At 43.2% G+C, this 19,744-nt stretch overlaps 1 protein-coding gene across 1 annotated transcript in view; it reads left to right on the top strand.

The window, feature by feature from the left end:
- Positions 1–8,633: 8,633 nt before the first annotated feature.
- trabd2b (TraB domain containing 2B) overlaps positions 8,634–19,744 on the top strand; it is a 55,540-nt gene continuing 44,429 nt past the window's right edge. Inside the window, exons 1-2 of the mRNA XM_077533824.1 lie at positions 8,634–8,997; positions 12,801–13,370. Coding sequence (XP_077389950.1) covers positions 8,884–8,997; positions 12,801–13,370 — 684 coding nt within the window. The 5' untranslated portion in view covers positions 8,634–8,883. The remainder of the gene's footprint in view (positions 8,998–12,800; positions 13,371–19,744) is intronic.

Below are 19,744 nucleotides of genomic sequence, written 5' to 3'. Positions count from 1 at the left end.
CGTGCTATGAAAAAATTAGTGGCGTTAAAGGAACTTTAAATTAACTAATGCATTAATTTTGACAACCCTAATAAATAAATAAATAAATAAATAAATACATATATAAAATATATAAAATAAATAAATAAATATTATATATATATATATATATATATATATATATATATATATATATATATATATATATATATATATATATATATATATATATATATATATATATATATATATATATATATGTATTATTGTAGCCAAGTAGAACCTAGGTAGAACCACACACAACGCCTACAAACAGAGTTTTAAGCTAAAACATAAATATCCATAAAGTGTATTTTCTTTTGTCGGCGTCTTCAAGTATAGATCACAGCCCAACACATGTTCCGGATCAGCTGAAGAAGCAAAAAAAAATGATCTCACTAGATCTTTCCTATGAGAGTCCCGTGTGTGCGTGTGTGTGCTCTTTATTGGAGAGCCCTCCGGTCATACAAGGCGTGCTGTTTCATATTTTTCCCTCCCCTCACTGGACCTCTCCGCCCGTTTGTTTTCACGGTGCCATAGAAGCCACGCTGCTGACTGTTGACGTGTTTCATCTGCGGATCTGTGTTCATGTCACTGCGTGCGTGCACGCGTCGCGCGATCCAGCCAGACCGTTTCCTAACAGGCCGCGGGCCTGTTGACAGCCCTTCTGCTTCCTGTCAAGCACCAGAACAGCTCGACGTGTTGGTGAAGAGGAGATACAAGAGGGACGCTCATGTTGGAGAGCGCGCGTGTGTGCGTGTTTATCCGAGTGCGCAGCGAGGTTATTATTGGGAGACGCGAGCGGCTTCAAAAGCTCCTCTGACCGCTTCTTACAGACCATCAATTACAGTCGCTTGAAAGCAGCATTTAAATCAATGCATTATGTCCGGCAATTGTAATCACGTACATGTCATCAATGGGACTTGCTGTATTTATCTCAATAATATGCAAAGGGAAGAGAATGTAGAAGACATTCACAACTGGCCACAATATTGTTCTATAGGTTAATTCTTTTGGAATGACTAAGCCATTATTCAAGTAAAGGGTCAGATAATGAACAACAATAATTAATGTGTGAATCCACTAATCTGTAACAAATACATTTTTAAGGGAAAAGTCATGTTAAATGTGTTTAATCAATATAGGCCAGTGGTTTTTAACCCGGGTTTGATTGAACCGCAGGAGTTCAGCCGAGGTCAAGACACACTTCCGACTCAAATCATTTCTGATCATGGGCCCCACACCTGGCCATCATCGGTTGCAGGTGCGCTCAGTAGTCGGCTTGTGTCTGTTTTGACACTGTACGACGTGTATTTTCTTTATTATTGTAATCCCTTCATAGTAACTATGACGAGAGGAAAAAAAAAGTGGTCAGATGAATTTGTGCAATATGAATTCACATGTCTAACAGAACGTGTGGTGTTCCACAGGGTTCAATTCTGGGGCCTCTGCTGTTTTCATTCTATCTGCAGTACCTCCAACAAGGTAGAGTACTACTGATATAGGCAATTTGAAAAATCGAAAACATCTTTTTCTTGCAGATTATGTCAGCAAATTCCCATTGAAATGAGCGAAGACGGCTTCCGGTTACGCACGGGATACGTCATCACGATCACATGACCAGGTACATGGTGTCCCACACCGTACGATCGAATTTGGACACTTAATCAGTTTAAGCTCAAATTCAGGGAATAAGATGCCAAAGATAGTTGGACTTTTATTTTTTGTCCACAATGCCTAATCCAATACTGGAAAATGATTAAGAAGGCTTGTGTTTGCTTTAAGCACTAAAATAAAGTATTGCTATTGATCTGTTCTGTACCTTATCAAATTATTGAGAAATCATTGGCATGATCAGCGTCTTTACATGACAAAATCTGCACGTGTCACAAAGCCTTTGTCCGAGCTCACAATATTACCAGACAGCAGATTAGCAGCAGCTTCCCATCAGTCCGCCTGTGATATCTTACATACGCGTGTGAGCTTTGATGCCAGCCTTTCAGCATACATGTGCAATAAAAGCCCTTTCAATAAGATAATCTTCAAAAGAAGCATGATGCCCGTCTTCAAAAGAAGTCCAAATCCTGACTTTTGCGTCTCTAGGAGTTCATGTGGAAGTCACGTGTGTCATTCAAGCAACACATGCTGTTCATGCTACGTTCCACACCAAAATCGCAAGCACTGAAATGAGTTTTTTACTGTCTATATGTTTCTTATTTCCATATTATTATAAAATAAAAGGCCTCTATTGTCCGCTGCTAAGACTTGTTGCGATGATAAGAGGGAAGAACATGATTATCCCCCCACGTCGTCGTGGTCTTAACAAGCCAAAAGGTAGATTTGCTTAACAGCAGGATGGGCCTCATTCACTCGCCTTCATCCATCCACTTTGCTTCTCTTCAATGAGGCAGAGAGAGCCGAGAGCCTCGATGGTTATGGCATAATACAATTACTCACAATGGCTCGTGATCAGGAGGAGAGAGGATGCATCACGGGGCGCCCTCGCCGGACAGCTTTGATGTCATGCACTCCTGCATGAAGAGAGTCTGTAAGTGTGTGATGACAAAAACGCGGAGGGGAAAAAAACACTATCATCACAATAGTTGATGACTGAGGGCTGGTCAGGCTGTTGGGATAGTGCTTGTATGTTTACGTCCCACATTGAGAGAGAGAGAAAATAATGTTTAATCTCATGGCCAAAATATTAAAACAACGTACGCAAAAAATACTAATTCATCGTAAAAATTAGCATTTTGTGTGCGCATTGTACTGGAGCCATGTTCATACAAGCGATTAAAAACTTTGAGTATTTGCATATTTACAAGTGAAAGCATGATAAACACTTGTTGTCATCCTTTCCTGACGTCATCCCCAAACTATGAGAAAGAAGAAAAAAAAAATCTCGAGACATTGCTTTCATGAAGCAACCCCCAGTGTGACCCCTGTCACTTTATCTCTTCCCTGTCCTGCCTTTTGTCATGTTGACCCCTGAGTGATGAGGATAGACAGACAGGCATCCTGTGCGCATGTTGACATGCCCTGAGGGGCAAGGCTGCGAAGGGATCGTGGGGAGAACTAAATCTAAATAAGTGAATGGACAAAGAGATAGCCAGGGGAAATTAAAAGACTTTAAGTGGGGTACACAGAGCTGTTTCTACAATTTTAACCAATTTTTTTTTTAATTTATGAACCGCAGACATGACAAGGAAAATATCGCCATGTATGCTCTTGACTCTCCTCCTCCAAACCACCAATCCTCAACCGATTTACAACCAATTTGCCGGCATATTTTTGTGACAGTCAAACCCCTGGCTAACAAGAAAGTAGTAATTGGTGTCAAGGAAGTATGTTGTAGCATGACATCTCAACTATTTATGATTTAGTATTCAGAGAGGAGCTATGTTCTAAGTCTTCCTATTTTTTTCTACTAAGTGACTTTTCCACAACGTGACAATGAGGCACTCTAAAGTGTCCACACACTGGACTTAAAAAAAAAGAAGAGAAAAAAAGACATTTCACCTTTCCCTGCATGACGTGCACATACTCATGGCCAACAATGAGGCGCTCTAAGGCAGCACACCAATGGGGAGATGCATTGTGAGGATGTAGGTAAAGCTAGCTAGCTGGCCGGAATACCTCGGATGCAAATAAAGGCACTCCAGTTCCTTTATAGTGGGGAGAGCTGCGAGTCCAGTGCGTCCCCTAAACATCAGGAGAAACAGTTCAATGCTAGAGCTCTGTAATCACTCAGTGCACCTGCATTCCGAAATATCAGTCCCTATCCACCTTCAATAAAAGAGTTCATTTGAAGAATCAGAAAAAGACAAATTGTCATCTTTATCTGATAACTATTGGAGTTGTCAATTCAGCAACAGTGCGAGTTTCAGGCAGCTTCCTGATTGGGTATCATTCTGATCAGCTGGTGACTCTGATCGTCAAGGATGTCAATTCCTCAGAATTGGACCCACCGTTGGTTTACGTGTAGCCTCAGTCGACTTGTCTTACACTTGCCTGCCTGTCTGCAGACGGCGGACACATTGAGTCCCATCCTGACACTGTTCTCCTCCTCTGCCACATCCTAATTCCCTCTTTTCCCAAGCTATCTGCAAAGGGAAACCACAATAACATTTCACCGGACACTCAGTCAATATTATTCTTTGACATCTTCAAAGCGGGACAGAGGATATTGGAGCCCAAAGCTGGAGACGGGTGGAGATAGAGAGGTGGGGGTGGGTGTGCATGTGTGTCTCCTCTATGTGTGTGTTTTCCAACTGGAAGAAGACAGAGAGGTTGTTCAGTTTGGCCGTCCCGTCCATCTTACTTTCCCCTCTCAAGTATGGCTGCCCGAAGCTATGAGCTTCTCGGTATCCATCATCTCCAGCGTTCCTTTGAAGCTCTATCTTTGCACCCCGGGGTCAACCGCATATCACCCTCAATCTGCACTGTACGTGATACTGCTCTCCACTAGGGGGCCCCGCATCTTGAACAACCCAGTGAGTGTGCGCCTCATATGGTGCAGTTTAGAGGGTAATAGAAGAAGCACCTCTTTCATTACACGCTCATAGACAAGTTATGATTTCTGAGGCGGAGGCGGAGAGTTACGGCCGCATTTTTGAGGCAGGATTCCTGCTCGGTATTCGACAGACAGGCAGCCGCGGAGCTGCAAGGACAAGCAGACATTGGACCTTCACCACTGGGGCCTCCCTGCATCCTCTTTCTGTCCATTTACATAAAAGACACTCCATGAGTTGGGCGTAATGGATCCAGGATTCTGCTGCAGACCCAACTGATGTTTATAGGTACATTCTTACCACCAGAAGAACATCTCTAGAATCTTCCATCCAAACAAGACACAGGAAAACTGCTTTAAGCATTCATTTTCGGTCGATTGGGCTATTGGAACTGTGACTTTACAGGTCGAAACAAAAAGTCGATCTGAAAGCTGCAGCAGCTCGAGTTCTTACCGGTACCAGGAAACTGGCTCAAAAATCTCGACCCTGGCTTCCTGTGAGTCAAAGAATAGATTTTAAAAACCATCAGTTGGTCCAAAAAGCTCTGAATGGTTTTGAAACTAAATATACTGCAAGAACTTTGCGTTCCCTATGATGCTTCCAGATCCCTCGGGTCATCCGGTGCTGGCTTATTCAGTGTTTCCAGAACCAGAACAAAACAAAATGAAGCTGCATTTAGCTGCATCTTATCCTTCTAAGTTTTGGAACAAACGTCCTGGAAAACCGGGAGGAGGCTTAAAATGTCGGCCTGAAAACTTTCCCCTTGTCATTTAAAATTGTTTCTTTGCCTGTGCAAAACACTACGGATTTGCCTTTTAGTTGGCTATCTAAATAAATAAAATGTTTTCAAAAACATTTATGCATTATTGACTGAGGAACTGGGTAGAATGTTAAAAAAAAAAAGTTTCTGTCACGCCGTGATAACTAAAGTGGGAATTAAAATCCAGTACCCACCCTTTATCTGGAGAGTTTTCCGGAAAATTATTATGTTGTTGCATAATACAGCTCACTTACAAAGGGCCATGAAAGCATAACCTCCTTGGTGGAGGTAATTACTCCCCTTTCTGTTTACACTCATTGTTCTTCTCAAGGTCTCGAACATGCAATCTCTCCAGCAATCATTTTTTGTGTTTTTCTTTTAAAATTAGTCTGAAACTTCAGCTTTGATTTGTAAATATTTGGCTTGTGGTCCCTTCAAAAGCCAGTTCTGTCCTTCAAATGATCCATGACCAGTAGTAGGTCTCAAAGCTGCGATCTCTCCAGCTGGCACTCCCAAACCCCAAATATTGGTCCACAGTAGCAGTAGTAGTCAAGGCAAGGCCAGGCCTCTCCCAACATCCACATTTTGTTAAGTGTTTGGCCAACAGTGGATCTCAAACCTCTCTCCAGCGGTCAGTCCCAAATTCCTGAATAGAGGTCAACAAATGTACGACCCATAGTAGGTCTTGATCATGCAATCTTTCAGACAAATGTCAGTCCTGTAGGTCTTGAAATCTATGATCCTTGCAGTTCCAATAGCCAATTTTGGGTCTCCAGTAATGAACACACTCAAAGATGTTCTAAAACGGCTAGGAAACTCATGAAACTCCATCCATCAAACTTCTTCTACTTATCCAGGTTTGAGTCAGAGGAGCAGCAGATTCCCACTCCCCAGCCACTTCATCCAGCTCTTCCAGAGGGATCACATGGTGTTTCTAGACAATCTGGGAGACATTCTGTGCAGTCTGTCCAAAGTGTCCTGGCTTCTCCCCGGGGCTTCATCCTGGTGCCTGGAACACCTCACAAGCGAGGCATACAAGAGGCATCCTGAGCAGATGCCCGAGCCACCTCATCTAGCTCCTCTTGATGAACAGTAGATCTCCTCTGAGCTCCTCCCGGATGACCGAGCTTCTCACCCTATCTCGGAGTGAACTCATTTCGGATGCTTGTATCCACTATCTTTCGGTATATTCCGGTCGCGACCCATAGCTCGTGACCTTAGATGAGGGGAGGAACATAGATCGACTGATAAATCGAGAGCATCAACTTTCAGCTCAGCCCCTTCTTCACCACGACACAGAGTCACTTGTGAACTTCTCTACTCGGTGTAGGATCTCATTTCTTACATGGAGAGGGCACTCCACCCTTTGCTAGAAGATTCAGGTGGGCTTTGAATTGAAGAAGGCTGGCAGTGAATGAGATAATTTACCAGATACGAGGGCAAGATTGCTATACGATCAACTGATATACAGTCAGGAAACACGAGATGAATTTGTGAACATTGTGACCTGTGACTCCCTGGCCAGCCAGTCTTGACGTCCTAATCTTCACATTGTCCTTTGGAAGATTTTTCAAAGTGACCTAAGAGCTTCCAAACATTTCAAGTTGAAAGCGTACTTTGGTCGCTGGCTGTTGTGCAACATGCCGTAAGATCCTGGAGCTAGTCCAGGAATCTCCCGCAGCCAGCAGCTGAGAAGCCCACTTTCTAACGGGCCAAGAATGTGCGAGAGCTCCTTCAAAGGAGCGAAAGTGCGGTTGAAGCAGGTATACCCGACTCCACAGGTGCCCACATTAGAGCCGCCGCAACTGCGAACTGAAATTTCACACCTGTCCCAGGACAAGAGCAACAACACATTGGCAAAGAATAACCCCCCCCCAAAAAAGCTGAGAACGAAGCAGAATAAAAGCTGCAGAAGAAAACGATAGGACTTTCAGTAACATCTTGATAAATGGTGAAAAGACTCAAGAGTCAGAGTCAGCGTTTTTTCTTCAGTGTGCAAAAAGACAAGACGGTCAAAGGAACGTGCAATGAGCGTCGCAGCGGGTTGCTCGGAGGGTTGACGAAGACGCGAGGAGAACACGGCCCGGGACAAAGAACTGCTTGTACCACGTCCGTCAGCTTTCAGTCCACTGGGAGGGGGTCCTGGGGGCCGCCAGTGTGAGGCCTCTCTGTGATAAATGTCCCCGCTACTTGACTCTGTCACCGGGTCCTCGGCTGGGACAATGGCGAGGGTCAAAGCGGAGCAAAGGGGCCACTTTCCCTCTTTCTTGTTTATTTCAAACGGGTCTGCTCCACATCAGGACTCGCTGAACTGGAAAGTAAACAACACACTTCTCACTGTTGTTTTTACTCAAGCCTGTTTATTTGCGACCATTCATCATCCCCATAAAGACCTCGCGCTCGCCGCCGCAGTCGCGCTCTCGTGCCGCAGGCGAGTCAAACACAAACGGACGGAGATGAATGCGAGGCTGCCGAGGAGGAAGCACACGACAGCGTTTGATGTATGGTTCGTTTACATTTGGGGAACGCACCGGAAAAACAATGGTCTCGCACATGCTACCTGCCCCGTAATCAAATGGTTTCAAAATATCCAGAAAATTCATGTACAGTGGATATCAAAAGTCTACACCGCCAAATGTAGAAACACATTTAAAAACTTTTGCCAACGCAAATGTGTCCGCATAACCTGCACAACTCAACTGTTTGTTTTGGGGGGTTTTTGAGTGGGGAAGTAAAAATAATTGAAATACAGTAGTTGCACAAGTGTGCACACCCTCTGAATTCTGTCTGTGTTCAGAATGAACCATTCAAAAGTTATACAAACACATTTTGATTGGGACTTTTTGTGGTCACAGGATTGGATTGGACTGGATTGGAATGTAATGCAATGTACTGTAATGTAATGTATGTAAGTATTTATTTATGTACATTCATTTTGTTATTTGCTCAATACAAAAATGGAAAAATGGAAAGAAATGTAAATTATTAACTGAATGGACACAATGACATTTATGTATTCACAATGATGTCCACAAGAGCAGAATTTAATATAAGTTGTCCATGTTTAGTCAAGTCATGTCAAGTCAAGTCATCTTTATTTATATAGAGCTTTCAAACAGCCTTAGCTGTCACAAAGCGCTTTCCAGTTGCATGATGTTTGCAAGAGGCGTTGTGTGAGGCTCAAAGTACATTTAAATGCATTCAGAGTTTACAGCAAACCTGTCATCTCCCTCTTAACCTGCACCCACCACACTCCCTCTCTTTTTAGGGAGGAGGGAGAGGGATTGGGGGGTTACCTCCCACTCCTCCAGAGCAGAGACGCTCCAAACTTGTGGAGCGCACTGCGGAAACTTCCCAAAGACTTTGCTCTGCACCGGGAGGAGGAAGAGAGTTGAAGAAACACTCCGGGGCACCCGAGAGGCAAAGTGGTGGGGATGGCGAGGAGGCGCGATGGTTCACCCCGCTACGCGGCTCGTGTGAGGCCGTGAAAAACCCGACACTTTTGAAGGCGACCAGGACCGAGCAGCGAAACACGTGAAAGAGGGAGATAAGGATTATAAGGCAAGCTGCGGGTCTTGCGGTCACCTCGACAGCATGATGTGTGTGCCGGGGCTTGGCTGGGTGCTCCTGAGTGCGCTCCTGCACCCGGTGGCGCCCTGGGGCGCCCGAGCAGCCGGCAGACCGAGGCAGTGCGACGCGCCAAAGTCGGTGAGTGGAACAAGTGCACGTGTGTGACCATTTGAGCCTTTGGGAACTTTGTGAAAACATACATAATTATAAATATTACAAGCAAATTAATCTTAATTTTGCTATGATGATGTCACAAGGATAAAATAAGGTTGATCTACCATGAGAAAACTGGGGGATAAATGAAGTATAAAGTTGCAGTACTTCAGAAATAACTGAAAACACTTGTTCCTTTTATACGGGGGGGGGGGAATTCAAGTTGAAAATAATAAAGTTATATCATAAGATCATAAGAAATTAGCCTGCTATTACTATTTTTGAGATTCTTTTGGACATATCAGGAGAACAAAGTTCCATTCAAAAAAAAACTTGACAATGTTTTGGGTTATTGTGTCAAATTATCCAAGTTGAAATAAAATTATAAAAAATGTGAAATTCATGACAATTCTCACATTTGTTACATCACTTTTTTTTCTTTAAAAAAACAAACAAACAAAAAAAAACACTCTTGGCATAGTATGACCCCCTCCCCCCCCCCCCCCCCCCCACAAATATGATTTTATCCTTAAACTTTTTTATTTTATTTATTTATTTTATTTTTTTTTAAATATATGACTTTGGAAAAGTTCTATGTCTATTATAGCAAAAAAATAAATAAAAAAAAAAAAACTCCCAGTAAAAACTGGGATGGTTCATACCACTTTTTTCAGACTGATTCCAGTACGAATACTCAACTTTTGAGCGGTCACCGATACCGATACGATACTAGTACATATACATAAAAAAAACAATGACAGATCATTTTAAAGAAAGACCTCTACATCTCAAGACAGCATTTTTCCTTATATTAAATGGCAATTATTTATGATTTTTCCCCCATGTGTTCATAAAATGTATATTTTGCATAGAAGACAGCAAAAATGAATTACTGTATAGTAAGTATATATATATATATATATATATATATATATATATATATATATATATATATATATATATATATATATATATATATATATATATATATATAGTAAATAATTAAAATGAAACTAATAATTTAGTGGCCAGAAAAAGTCTTGATTGTAAAATAGCAAAGAGAGCTAAGAGGGTGATAGTATTATCGGCTGCTGTCGTAAGAACCGATACCTTGAGATCACGCCTGGTGTCGGTCTTCGTCCATCCCCAATAAACACAAAAAATGCCACTTTTACTACTCGAGCTACTACTACTACTGTTACTAATGTTAATAATAATGCATGCATGTTTTATTTTTATGGTCAGTTAGAAAAATTGTCCCAACAAGAGCATTGAGTGACTCTATGGAAGTGAAAGTTGTTGCCCAGGAGAACTGCAGGCCACCTCTTGCCAGTTTTAAAAACTGTTTATGTGACAAGTGCAAGTGAAGAACTTGACTACATTCGGAACATTCTTGCTGATCTTCCAGCAAAGTGAGAACATTCCAGCTATGCATGGTGTATATTTAAAAGAAAAACAATAAAGCACATATTCATCATATTTAGGCAAAATTTCCCACGGAAAAAAATAGGATGCTGTCCCATTAGTTCATTCAACTGCTATGATAAAAAAGATGATAAATTTCTCCAAGTGGACACAATTCATCTGAGATTATGAGCTTCAGGAGACGGTGCTCCATAACTCCACATGACTTCTAACGCAGCACGCCGCACTCTGGTTTGTGTTAAGAGTAATTACCGCCATTAAAAAAAAAAAAAAAAGAAAGAAAAAAAAAGAAAAGAAAAGAAAAAGCGCGTCAAGGCTCGGCTAGAAGTCCAGCGCATAAGCTCACCACTTTTCCATGTCTTAAAGTCTTCACTTGACTGCGCATGATCTCCTCACTGCATGACATGATGACTAATGGCACAGGACGCTGCACATACAGAGAAAAAAAGAAGAAAAGAAAATGAAAAAGCCTTCCACTTTGTCTGAAACTGAAAATTCAATTAAAGTTGTGTTTCTGCGTCTGTGCCACAAAGCCCGACGACGCTCTGGATTAAATAAAGCGCCCTGGATTTATTTCGTCTGGGCGGAAACCTTGCCAGATATCGCAATATGTTCATCGCACTTAATTTCGATGATAAAAAGCAAGACACGCAAGGGGATTTGACTTTGTGGAGGCCGCTTCCCCCAACGACAAACGTGGCATTGGCAGCGTGATGTAATTGGAGCTGAAGGAAACCGTGGTCAGTTTTTTTTTTTTTTTCAAGTTAACAATTTCAAAGAATAACTCGAAATCCCGGCACTGGGTTTGATCCCTCAAATGCCTGATTACGCCGTGTCTCCTAAGCCAGATGATTGTTTATAAAAGCCAAAAGTGGCCATCCTGCCAATCGCAAAATCGCAGCACATGCACTTCTGCGGAGCACCTAACACGAACCATATTCAAAACACAATATGGCCTCCTGCTCATTTCGTTTGCTGCAGCATAAGAGGCACAAGTCACAAACAATGCACTCTTGTCGGCAGCAGGGCCCCCCAATGGCGTCACAAATGTCGCCAACCAAAGTCTCGCAGCGGGTTCCCTGGAAGGAACGGCCTCCTTTCAGCATTTTGGACTTTATGAGCTCCGCTCAGTATATTTGCACTGCAGCCTTCAAATGTTTCCCGGGGCCCAACGAGTGAGCTATACGAAGCTGGACAATAAACGGAGGTCTGTTTACATCCAAGGGGGCCTCCCTTATAAACGGACCGTGGCAACGCAGCCTGATGAGGTGACATGTCGACTTTGCATCCAACAAATGATATCTCAGTCTTCAGTAAGTTGACGAGCATGACGAGTATGCAGTGCTGTCGTCAGGGCAACATTGGAAGGAAGCTTCTGAGGCACGAGTACACAAGATCATGTTTTCTCTTGAAACTTTCAAATATGGCCTTTATTGCATTGCGTTTGTTTTAGTGAACAATTTGTTGCTAATGAACTGATGATTACAGCAGGATACGGTTGTTAGATCAATCTAGTAAACATTCCTTACTGTGTATATTAAATGACATCAGGCTGCCTATTCACAATACCAATACCAATAATTTGTACTTTTGTTTTCACACAGTTGAATTACACTGAGGAAGTTGGATGCTCTGCCAGCATCAAGGCTATTTTGGTCAAAGTGACTAAAATAAAAATGCGCTAAAGAAATAAAATTGAACAAAAAATGTTTTACAAAACAAAAAACTATACTAAACTAACTGAAACTACATAATACATTTATAAAACTACTAAACCCGACTTCCAGGTTAGTGTATCTGTGGGAAGAAAGGTCAGTTGTTTACTTCATTACAAAATAAGAAGGGAATTGTTTTTAATTTCCACTCGACAAATGCTCCATATATTAAAAAGACAAACTAATGCTAAAGCAAATTAAAACTAAAGCAAAACATTTTCAAAAAAATAAAACCTAAAACTTAAAAAAAAAACATGCTCTAAAAACAAACAAAATGTCGGTTAGCTAACGGCGTGCTAGCAACAAACAAAAGGAAGTTTGCCAACTTGGACGACAGACATGAGAGATGAACTAGCTTACCGCTAGCTAGGATGAGGCTAGTAGCGACGTAGCTTGATATACAATGGGACCAAAGAGGGGAAAAAAAACATCCTTTTTCTCAAGATTAGAGTACTGTATGTTATTTCAAGCTAAAAAGGTTCACTTTTCTGTGTGTTTATGTGCCAGAGTGTGCTAAACAGTCATTCAGTGGCTAACCAATACAAATAGCGAATGTAGATCAAGACCGTCTATGGCCATGATGAAAACCATGAAACCACAGCGTTGCTGTATTTTACCCACACTGTTTATTTCCTGCTTCTTCCACAGCAAAGCGACATGAACTCTTTCCTGTGGAAAGTGAAGCGCGCACCCCCACTACCCCCCTCCTACCTGTACGGCACCATTCACGTGCCGTACACCCGAGTGTGGGACTTCATCCCGGACGTCTCCAAGCGGGCTTTCCGAAGCAGCCACAACGTTTTCTTCGAACTGGACCTGACCGACCCGCTCACCGTCTCCAAGCTGACCAGCTGCCAGCTGCTCCCCCACGGGGAGAACCTCCAAACGCTGCTACCTCGAGACCTGTACCGCCGCCTCAAACGCCACCTGGACTACGTCAAGCACATGATGCCGTACTGGATGACGGCGGACCAGCGCGGCCGCGGCCTCTACGCCGACTACCTGTTCAACGCCATCGTGGGGAACTGGGAAAGGAAGAGGCCCGTATGGGTGATGCTGATGGTCAACTCGCTGACCGAGTGGGACGTGCGGTCAAGGGGGACGCCGGTGCTGGACTTGTTTTTGGCGCAGGAGGCCGAGAGGATGAGAAAAGCGACGGGGGCGGTAGAGCGGGTGGAGGAGCAGTGTCACCCCCTCAATGGCCTCAACTTTTCTCAGGTAAGGAGAAGAGCTTTGACTTTATTGTGCCTCTGCCAAGGATGGTTTGGCAATTTGCTTATAACTTCTTGTCAACTAGTTTTGCCTATCGGGAATATTACTCCACTTTTCCCATCACTGAAATCCCCGTTGTCTGCAAATAGCAAAAATCTGCATTATTGGCACTCTTTGACATGTAGTGGAATTATCACACAAATATCTCCAAAATTATGAATACTGGAAAAAAAATTGTGAATATGTCACCTTGAGATCAAAATTCTCTTTTACATGGCAATTTGCAGAAAGTTTATAAAGAGGAAGTCAACCCCCCCAAAAAATTATTGACCAGAATATGTCCTATGCAGCCCCACTCGTCTAAATATGGTATTCTGCTTAATATTGTGTTAAGCAGCATAATCCATCAGTTTTAATCATTTTGTCACTTGCTGTCGACTGAAGATGACATCACTGTTGTCAGGGCTCAGGCAATGACCAATCACAGCGCTGTGATTGGTTATTGCCTGAGCAACAGTGATGTCATCTTCAGTCGACAGCAAGTGGCAAAATGGCCGCCCCCTGCGATGATTAAAAATGGCTGGATTCTGCTGCATTATTCATACTCTACAAATGTAATATTAATCCGAATGTCATGTTTAGACGAGTGAGGTCTGAAGGTTGACTTCCCATTTCAACTCCATGAACGTTGAGTATTTTGCCACCATATGTGTAAAACAAGTCGGCCATTTTAAGATCATGTTGGCACTTTTCCAGAACTCCTTCAAAGACAAACTCATCTGACTTCAACATATACTCGACAGATGGGGGCGGAACTAAATAGTGAACAATTTCAATTGACATGGAGGTCAACTTTGCAATGACACGCTCGGCCTCTAGGGGGCATGAGACGCTACATACAAGCCAAGTAGCATGAGCACCGCAATCTAAAGTAGAAATTCAGCGCCTGAATGCCTTTCGCAAAGAAATATGGGAGAAGAAAACATTAGGAGGGGAAAAAATGGATTTAACACATCTCTGTAAGGTGGCAGCTTTACGGTTATGGATCTCCCCGCGTGTGCGTCGACAAACCCAGTGTGCATAGAGTGTGTCAGGCTGACCAATGTCAGCACAGATTGGACAAGGTGAGAAGAGCACGACGCTCTCGCTTGCATGAAGGCAGACACGTTTTCAGACTTTGGCGAGGGCTTGTGATGAACAACCAAAAGATGACTGGAACCAACCCATGAGCACAACATCAATCTTTAATTAATCGTTTTGGGAAGAACAAATTAAGGGCGGGTGCTTCAAATTAAATAATGAGCCACGCTAATCCAAAACTATTCCTCTTGTGGGAGGTCCCATAAAAAAATCAGCAATGCGCCTTGACAGCATGAGGAAGACGCTTTGCTTGAATTTATGCTCGCCTTTGCTCTTTGATCTCCAGTGGAGGAGAAATATCTCAGTCATGCAAGACTCCCCCGCTCCACACATGCGCTTTGCATGCACGCAAACACAACTGAATATATAGGGGCCTCAGCCTACACGTGATAGGTCAAAGGGGCCCCGGTAGCTAATTTTAGCAACAAATGCGCTCCAAGCATCTTCACTTTCATTAGAAGCTCCTAACGACACTGTCACAGTGGCACTGTATGGACGTACCTTACGTTCCAGGAAGCTTTGCGGCTCCCTAAATAAGATGAGCAGAACACGAAGATGCAGTTGGGATAGCTTTGCAATTTTTATGGTTTGGAGATGCACCACTTAAATTTAGAGCTGTATTAATACAAGCATCCTCTTACAGTAGAACAGTGGGCAAACTGGGGGGAGGGCTCGTCTGTTACAGACAATTGTACTTTTTTTCGTGGCCTAAAAACACCCAATATAGTACGAAATTGTGTTGTACTTTTTTCAAGGCTTAAAAGTGCAACGTATGGTACTAAATTTTTGTAAATAAATACTATGCCAGAACTAACATCCAGTAAAAACAAAAGCCATAGATATGAATGCAGGAGGTCGATAGGAGCGATGAGATTAGCAATGCTAAGCTAACGTCCATGCTTTCCATTACATTTATAGGCACTGTCTCACATACTAACATGGCGGCTACGCACTTTATATCCATACACTACCAACATGGCCGCCAAGTTGGTGTAAAATTTTAGCCTGCTCTAGTCTACTGTAAGTAAGTTTATCAATGACAAGACAGGAGCACAACTCGGCCAATTGTGACCAATTCCGGAACTAAAAGATTTCAACAACTGCTTTAGAAGAGACAAGACAAGACACTATTTTCTGTCTGTTGAATCCAGGTTTTGTTGGGTCTCGTTAAATCAAGGTTCCACTGTATACACAGCTTAGACACATCTGACACACTGAGGTTCTGAGGTTGGTTCAGAGTTCAAATCTCGGTTCTGGCCTTCCTGAACGGAGTTTGCACGTTCTCGCCAAACTCAGCTGAGATCGAGACCCGAATGAAGACAAGCGGTATAGAAAATGGATGGAAGGAATATACGTACTGCAGTAAATGTTTCAAGTCTAATAGGAAGTCTTTCAAGTTCATTAGACTTTTCTGTTCTTCCAAACTGAAATTGACAGCACACAATTGTCCAAAATGTCTTGAAGAATTATGTTTTAGGAGGAACTAATGCATTGAGACAAACCCTGATTGTTTAAATAACTTATTAAGAGGCATGTCTCAATACTTTTGTCTATAGACTGTGTCATATGTCATACGTTGACAGGTTTTGGCAATTACATCCTAAAAACAACAATTTAATGACATTTGAGGCAAGATTGGAGTCATTACCTTAGCTCAGTGTGAACTGGGTGGGTAGACATGTACATGAAGGGATCCAATAGTTTATAGTAATGTGTACAGTTGACTTAGTGTTTGGTACCTTTTTGGGCCTGGAAAACGGGACTTGATCCCCATTTCTGTCAAACGTTAAAACGTTTCATTGTCCTGGGACATATTATTGATGTTCCCTCAGCTTCCAATCTCATTTCCAAATATGCATCCGTGAGCCCAGCTGACATGGAAACCATTATTGTCAATTATAACAATTTGTGATTTAATCTGAATACTATGGTTGATTGGCCCGCTGTACGCTTGACTCGGTCAGAGGGATACGTCGACGGTAGATGTGAAGGCGGTGGGTGGGAAATCGGAGGGAAGGCAAGTGTGATGGAGACCGACTGGGCTTGTGTGGTCACTGCTCGAGCTAATCTGAAACATGAGCCATGTTAAAAAGGGAAATCCGCGTTGGGAACGCGTCCAAACCCTGCCGGCCAAACATGCTATTTGTTACCAATAAAGGCAGCTTACAATATCCTGTCGCTGACTTTTGCGAGAGGCTCTTTAGAAACAAGAGTAGTGGTAATTCATCATCCATAAGCACCTGGTCTCCGCTCTGACACTGTAGAGTCGGCTTAAGGACCGGTGAGCTCAGAGGAAGTCGTTTCTCCTCGACAGCCCCGCTTGCAGCGGCGATAGCGCTAATAGCGGCAAATTGTTGGTGCATCAAAGCCGTCATTGTGCTCTAATGACAGCTTCGATCTGCATCGGACCTGAGATCACAGCGAGGTGTGGCTGCCCCATCACGCAGGAGCGACTGCATAGAATGTGGAAACAATGGCTGGTCACGGCGCATGCTTCTTGTCTAGTTGTGTTGACGCTGATGCAGCTTGGCAGTCGGGTTCCGCGGTCAGCTGTGAAGCCTGATGCTTAATACGTGTACCACACACTGGAGAAAAGCTAAAGCTTGTTTAAGGGTGTAAGCTGCACACGCACAAAATTTGATCTTTGAAGTACCTTGACGTCATAAACAAAAGGAGATCACCAGCAAGAAGCGCAAACAGGTAAGTGGAAGCCATACAAGCCAAAATGGAATACAGCTGAGCAGACCCTCGCATGCTCGTGGATTTTTCTTAAATAAACACCCTTATTTATTATTTTCTCTGGGTCACGTTGCAAGCTGAGCCCACCGGCCTGTGCATTATATCTGTGGCGCCTGACTCCTGGGCAGGGGGTGCCGGGGTCACGTGGGAGGCGGTATAGGAGTCAGAGGGGCAGCAGAGCGCTAAGGAGACTGGCAGTCTGCCGGGGTCAGCCTGGGCAGCGGAGCACGGAGGCCAACCTTTTGAGCAAGTTTTATACACCAGTTGGGACTTGAAAGATGTGGCTAATTGTTTTTTTGGTGCACGTCCGAGGACTGTGGAGGAGGTGACAGCAGGGGGTGTCGGCCTGTTGGCAAGATGGCGCTCGGTTGACAGCTTCAGTGGAGTGTTGGCTTCCATCAGGTGTAGCTAATAGACTGTCCGTTGAACCCACAGAGAAAAAAAAAATCCTTCCGTGTCCGTTCTTCTCCTCACTCCATCATTCTATCTGACATATCCTGAGGCTGCTGTTGTCCTGCTGCTCACCCACTCATCATTTGCAAACGTACACACACATTGGAAAATGACTAAGGAGGAGATTAGATTGAAAGCGTGCGTGCTGACGCGCATCCCCCTCTTCAAGCGGGACATCTGAGGGTGTTTCCCATCCGAGCTGTTATTACCTGCGCAAATATGTGGAAAAACTGCAAAGCGGCGCGTATCAACCCCGATCATCCGCTCGCGTCGGCAGGCGGACGGCGCTCCCACTGTTGCGCTAATGACTTAATAGGCCTCCCTTAATGACCAAATAGCCCGCTGCCATCCAGAAGCACTTAGATAATTACATGGTGGCCACGACTCTGCAGGCTGGCTGTGAGATGGAGACGCAGAGAAAACAAGGGGTGTACGCTAAGACATGATTTGTCGGAAAACATGAGATAAAGAAGAAAATACAGCGGAAGAAATAGTCCCTTTACGGTTTTTAATGTTAGGAAAACAAGTCATTTAGCAAAAGTTGAAAGAACAAAATAGATCAATTACTACAAATTTTGGGGAAAAGGGATATTTGTTCTCCTATAACGAGCCAAAATCTGAGTGAAGCGGCAGCAAAACAGCCCAAAATTCTGATGTCCGGGGTGTGGCATAGGAAGACACATTTTACGGATGTAATTGTCATTAAAAATACACAACCCTAAATTCTAATGAGAATCCTTTTCTATGCTTGCCAAGACCTTGATTTTCCCTCGGGATTAATAACATAGCTTATCCATCCTTGTACAGTATTTCTGCTTTTCCCATCAAGTTGACACACCAGCGGCGAGAAGTTGTTTTGGGATGGAAGGCCAGGTAGTTTTCCAGAAGGGCCGAACGAGGTTAATCTCAGGTTGTCTGGGCCACGGGCTGATTGATCGCAGGCTGGAATGTGACTGACTGATTTCCTCCGAGACCCGCTTGGCCCCTCTGGAATGCTGCTGTCTTCTGGGATGTCACTGGTTTATAACTTTAGTAGTTCATGATTTGTTTAAGCAGGATTGTAGCTTTGATGTGCAGTCGCAGTTTCACCTGTTGTGTAATCTTTCTTACAATGCAACAGACCCTCGGAATTTGAACACCTTGGTGGTTGAACTGAATGGAAATACGCCTCAAATAGTGATTTTACATCATCCACAAGTAGATATCTTCTTGCAGTTAGTTTTCCGATCCCCTGCACAGACTCCAGCAAGACCTTCCGCCACACACGCCTCTCTCTGCACTAACTTTCAAGGGAAGGAACTGAGAGCCGCTTCGATTGGGGGATGGGGGACTGCTTGGTCAGGAGTCAGCTGCGTTCCCTCACACAGCGGCCCAAACTTCTATCTCCAGTAGTCTAGCAAAATACCAGAAATGTCTTAAGCACTGAAGTTAGGTAGCCACTATAAATAAATAAATAATCTGTATTTTATATATATAAAAAGATAGTCTATTGACTGGCCATAATAAGCACAAATTAAATAAAGTATGAAGTTGACGCATTTAAATGGATCTACAGTATTCTCATCAGATTTTTAAAATAAACTGATGCTAATATCTGTCAAAATGCTGAATATCGACACCAATAATTGGCCCGGCTGATAATTTGGTCTATCTCTACTAAAAATATATGTTAAAAGGTTTATGATGGCAAAAAAAAAAGTACAGTACAAAGTTAGATGCAGTCGATTTTGAATGGTAAGCAACCGGAGAAAAAAAACAAAACAAAAAAACAAAAAATCTTTCTGACAATATTATGTTCTATGCAGCCCCACTAGTCTAAATATGGCATTCTGGTTAACATTGCGTTAGTGGAATATGAGTTAAGCAGCAATATCCAGTCGTATTTATCCATCTCAGGAGGCGGCCATTTTGCCACTTGCTGTCGACTGAAGACGACATCAATGTTGATCAGGTTTCAGATAACAACCAATCACAGCACAGCTTTAGAAAACAGGTGAGTTGTGATTGGTTGTTGCCTGAGCCCTGAGCAACTGTGATGTCATCTTCAG

This window comes from Festucalex cinctus, chromosome 10 (genome assembly GCF_051991245.1).
Source record: "Festucalex cinctus isolate MCC-2025b chromosome 10, RoL_Fcin_1.0, whole genome shotgun sequence".
Taxonomy (NCBI): domain Eukaryota; kingdom Metazoa; phylum Chordata; class Actinopteri; order Syngnathiformes; family Syngnathidae; genus Festucalex; species Festucalex cinctus.
Note: the sequence above shows the minus strand (reverse complement) of the source record. Positions and strands in the feature narration are given on the sequence as shown.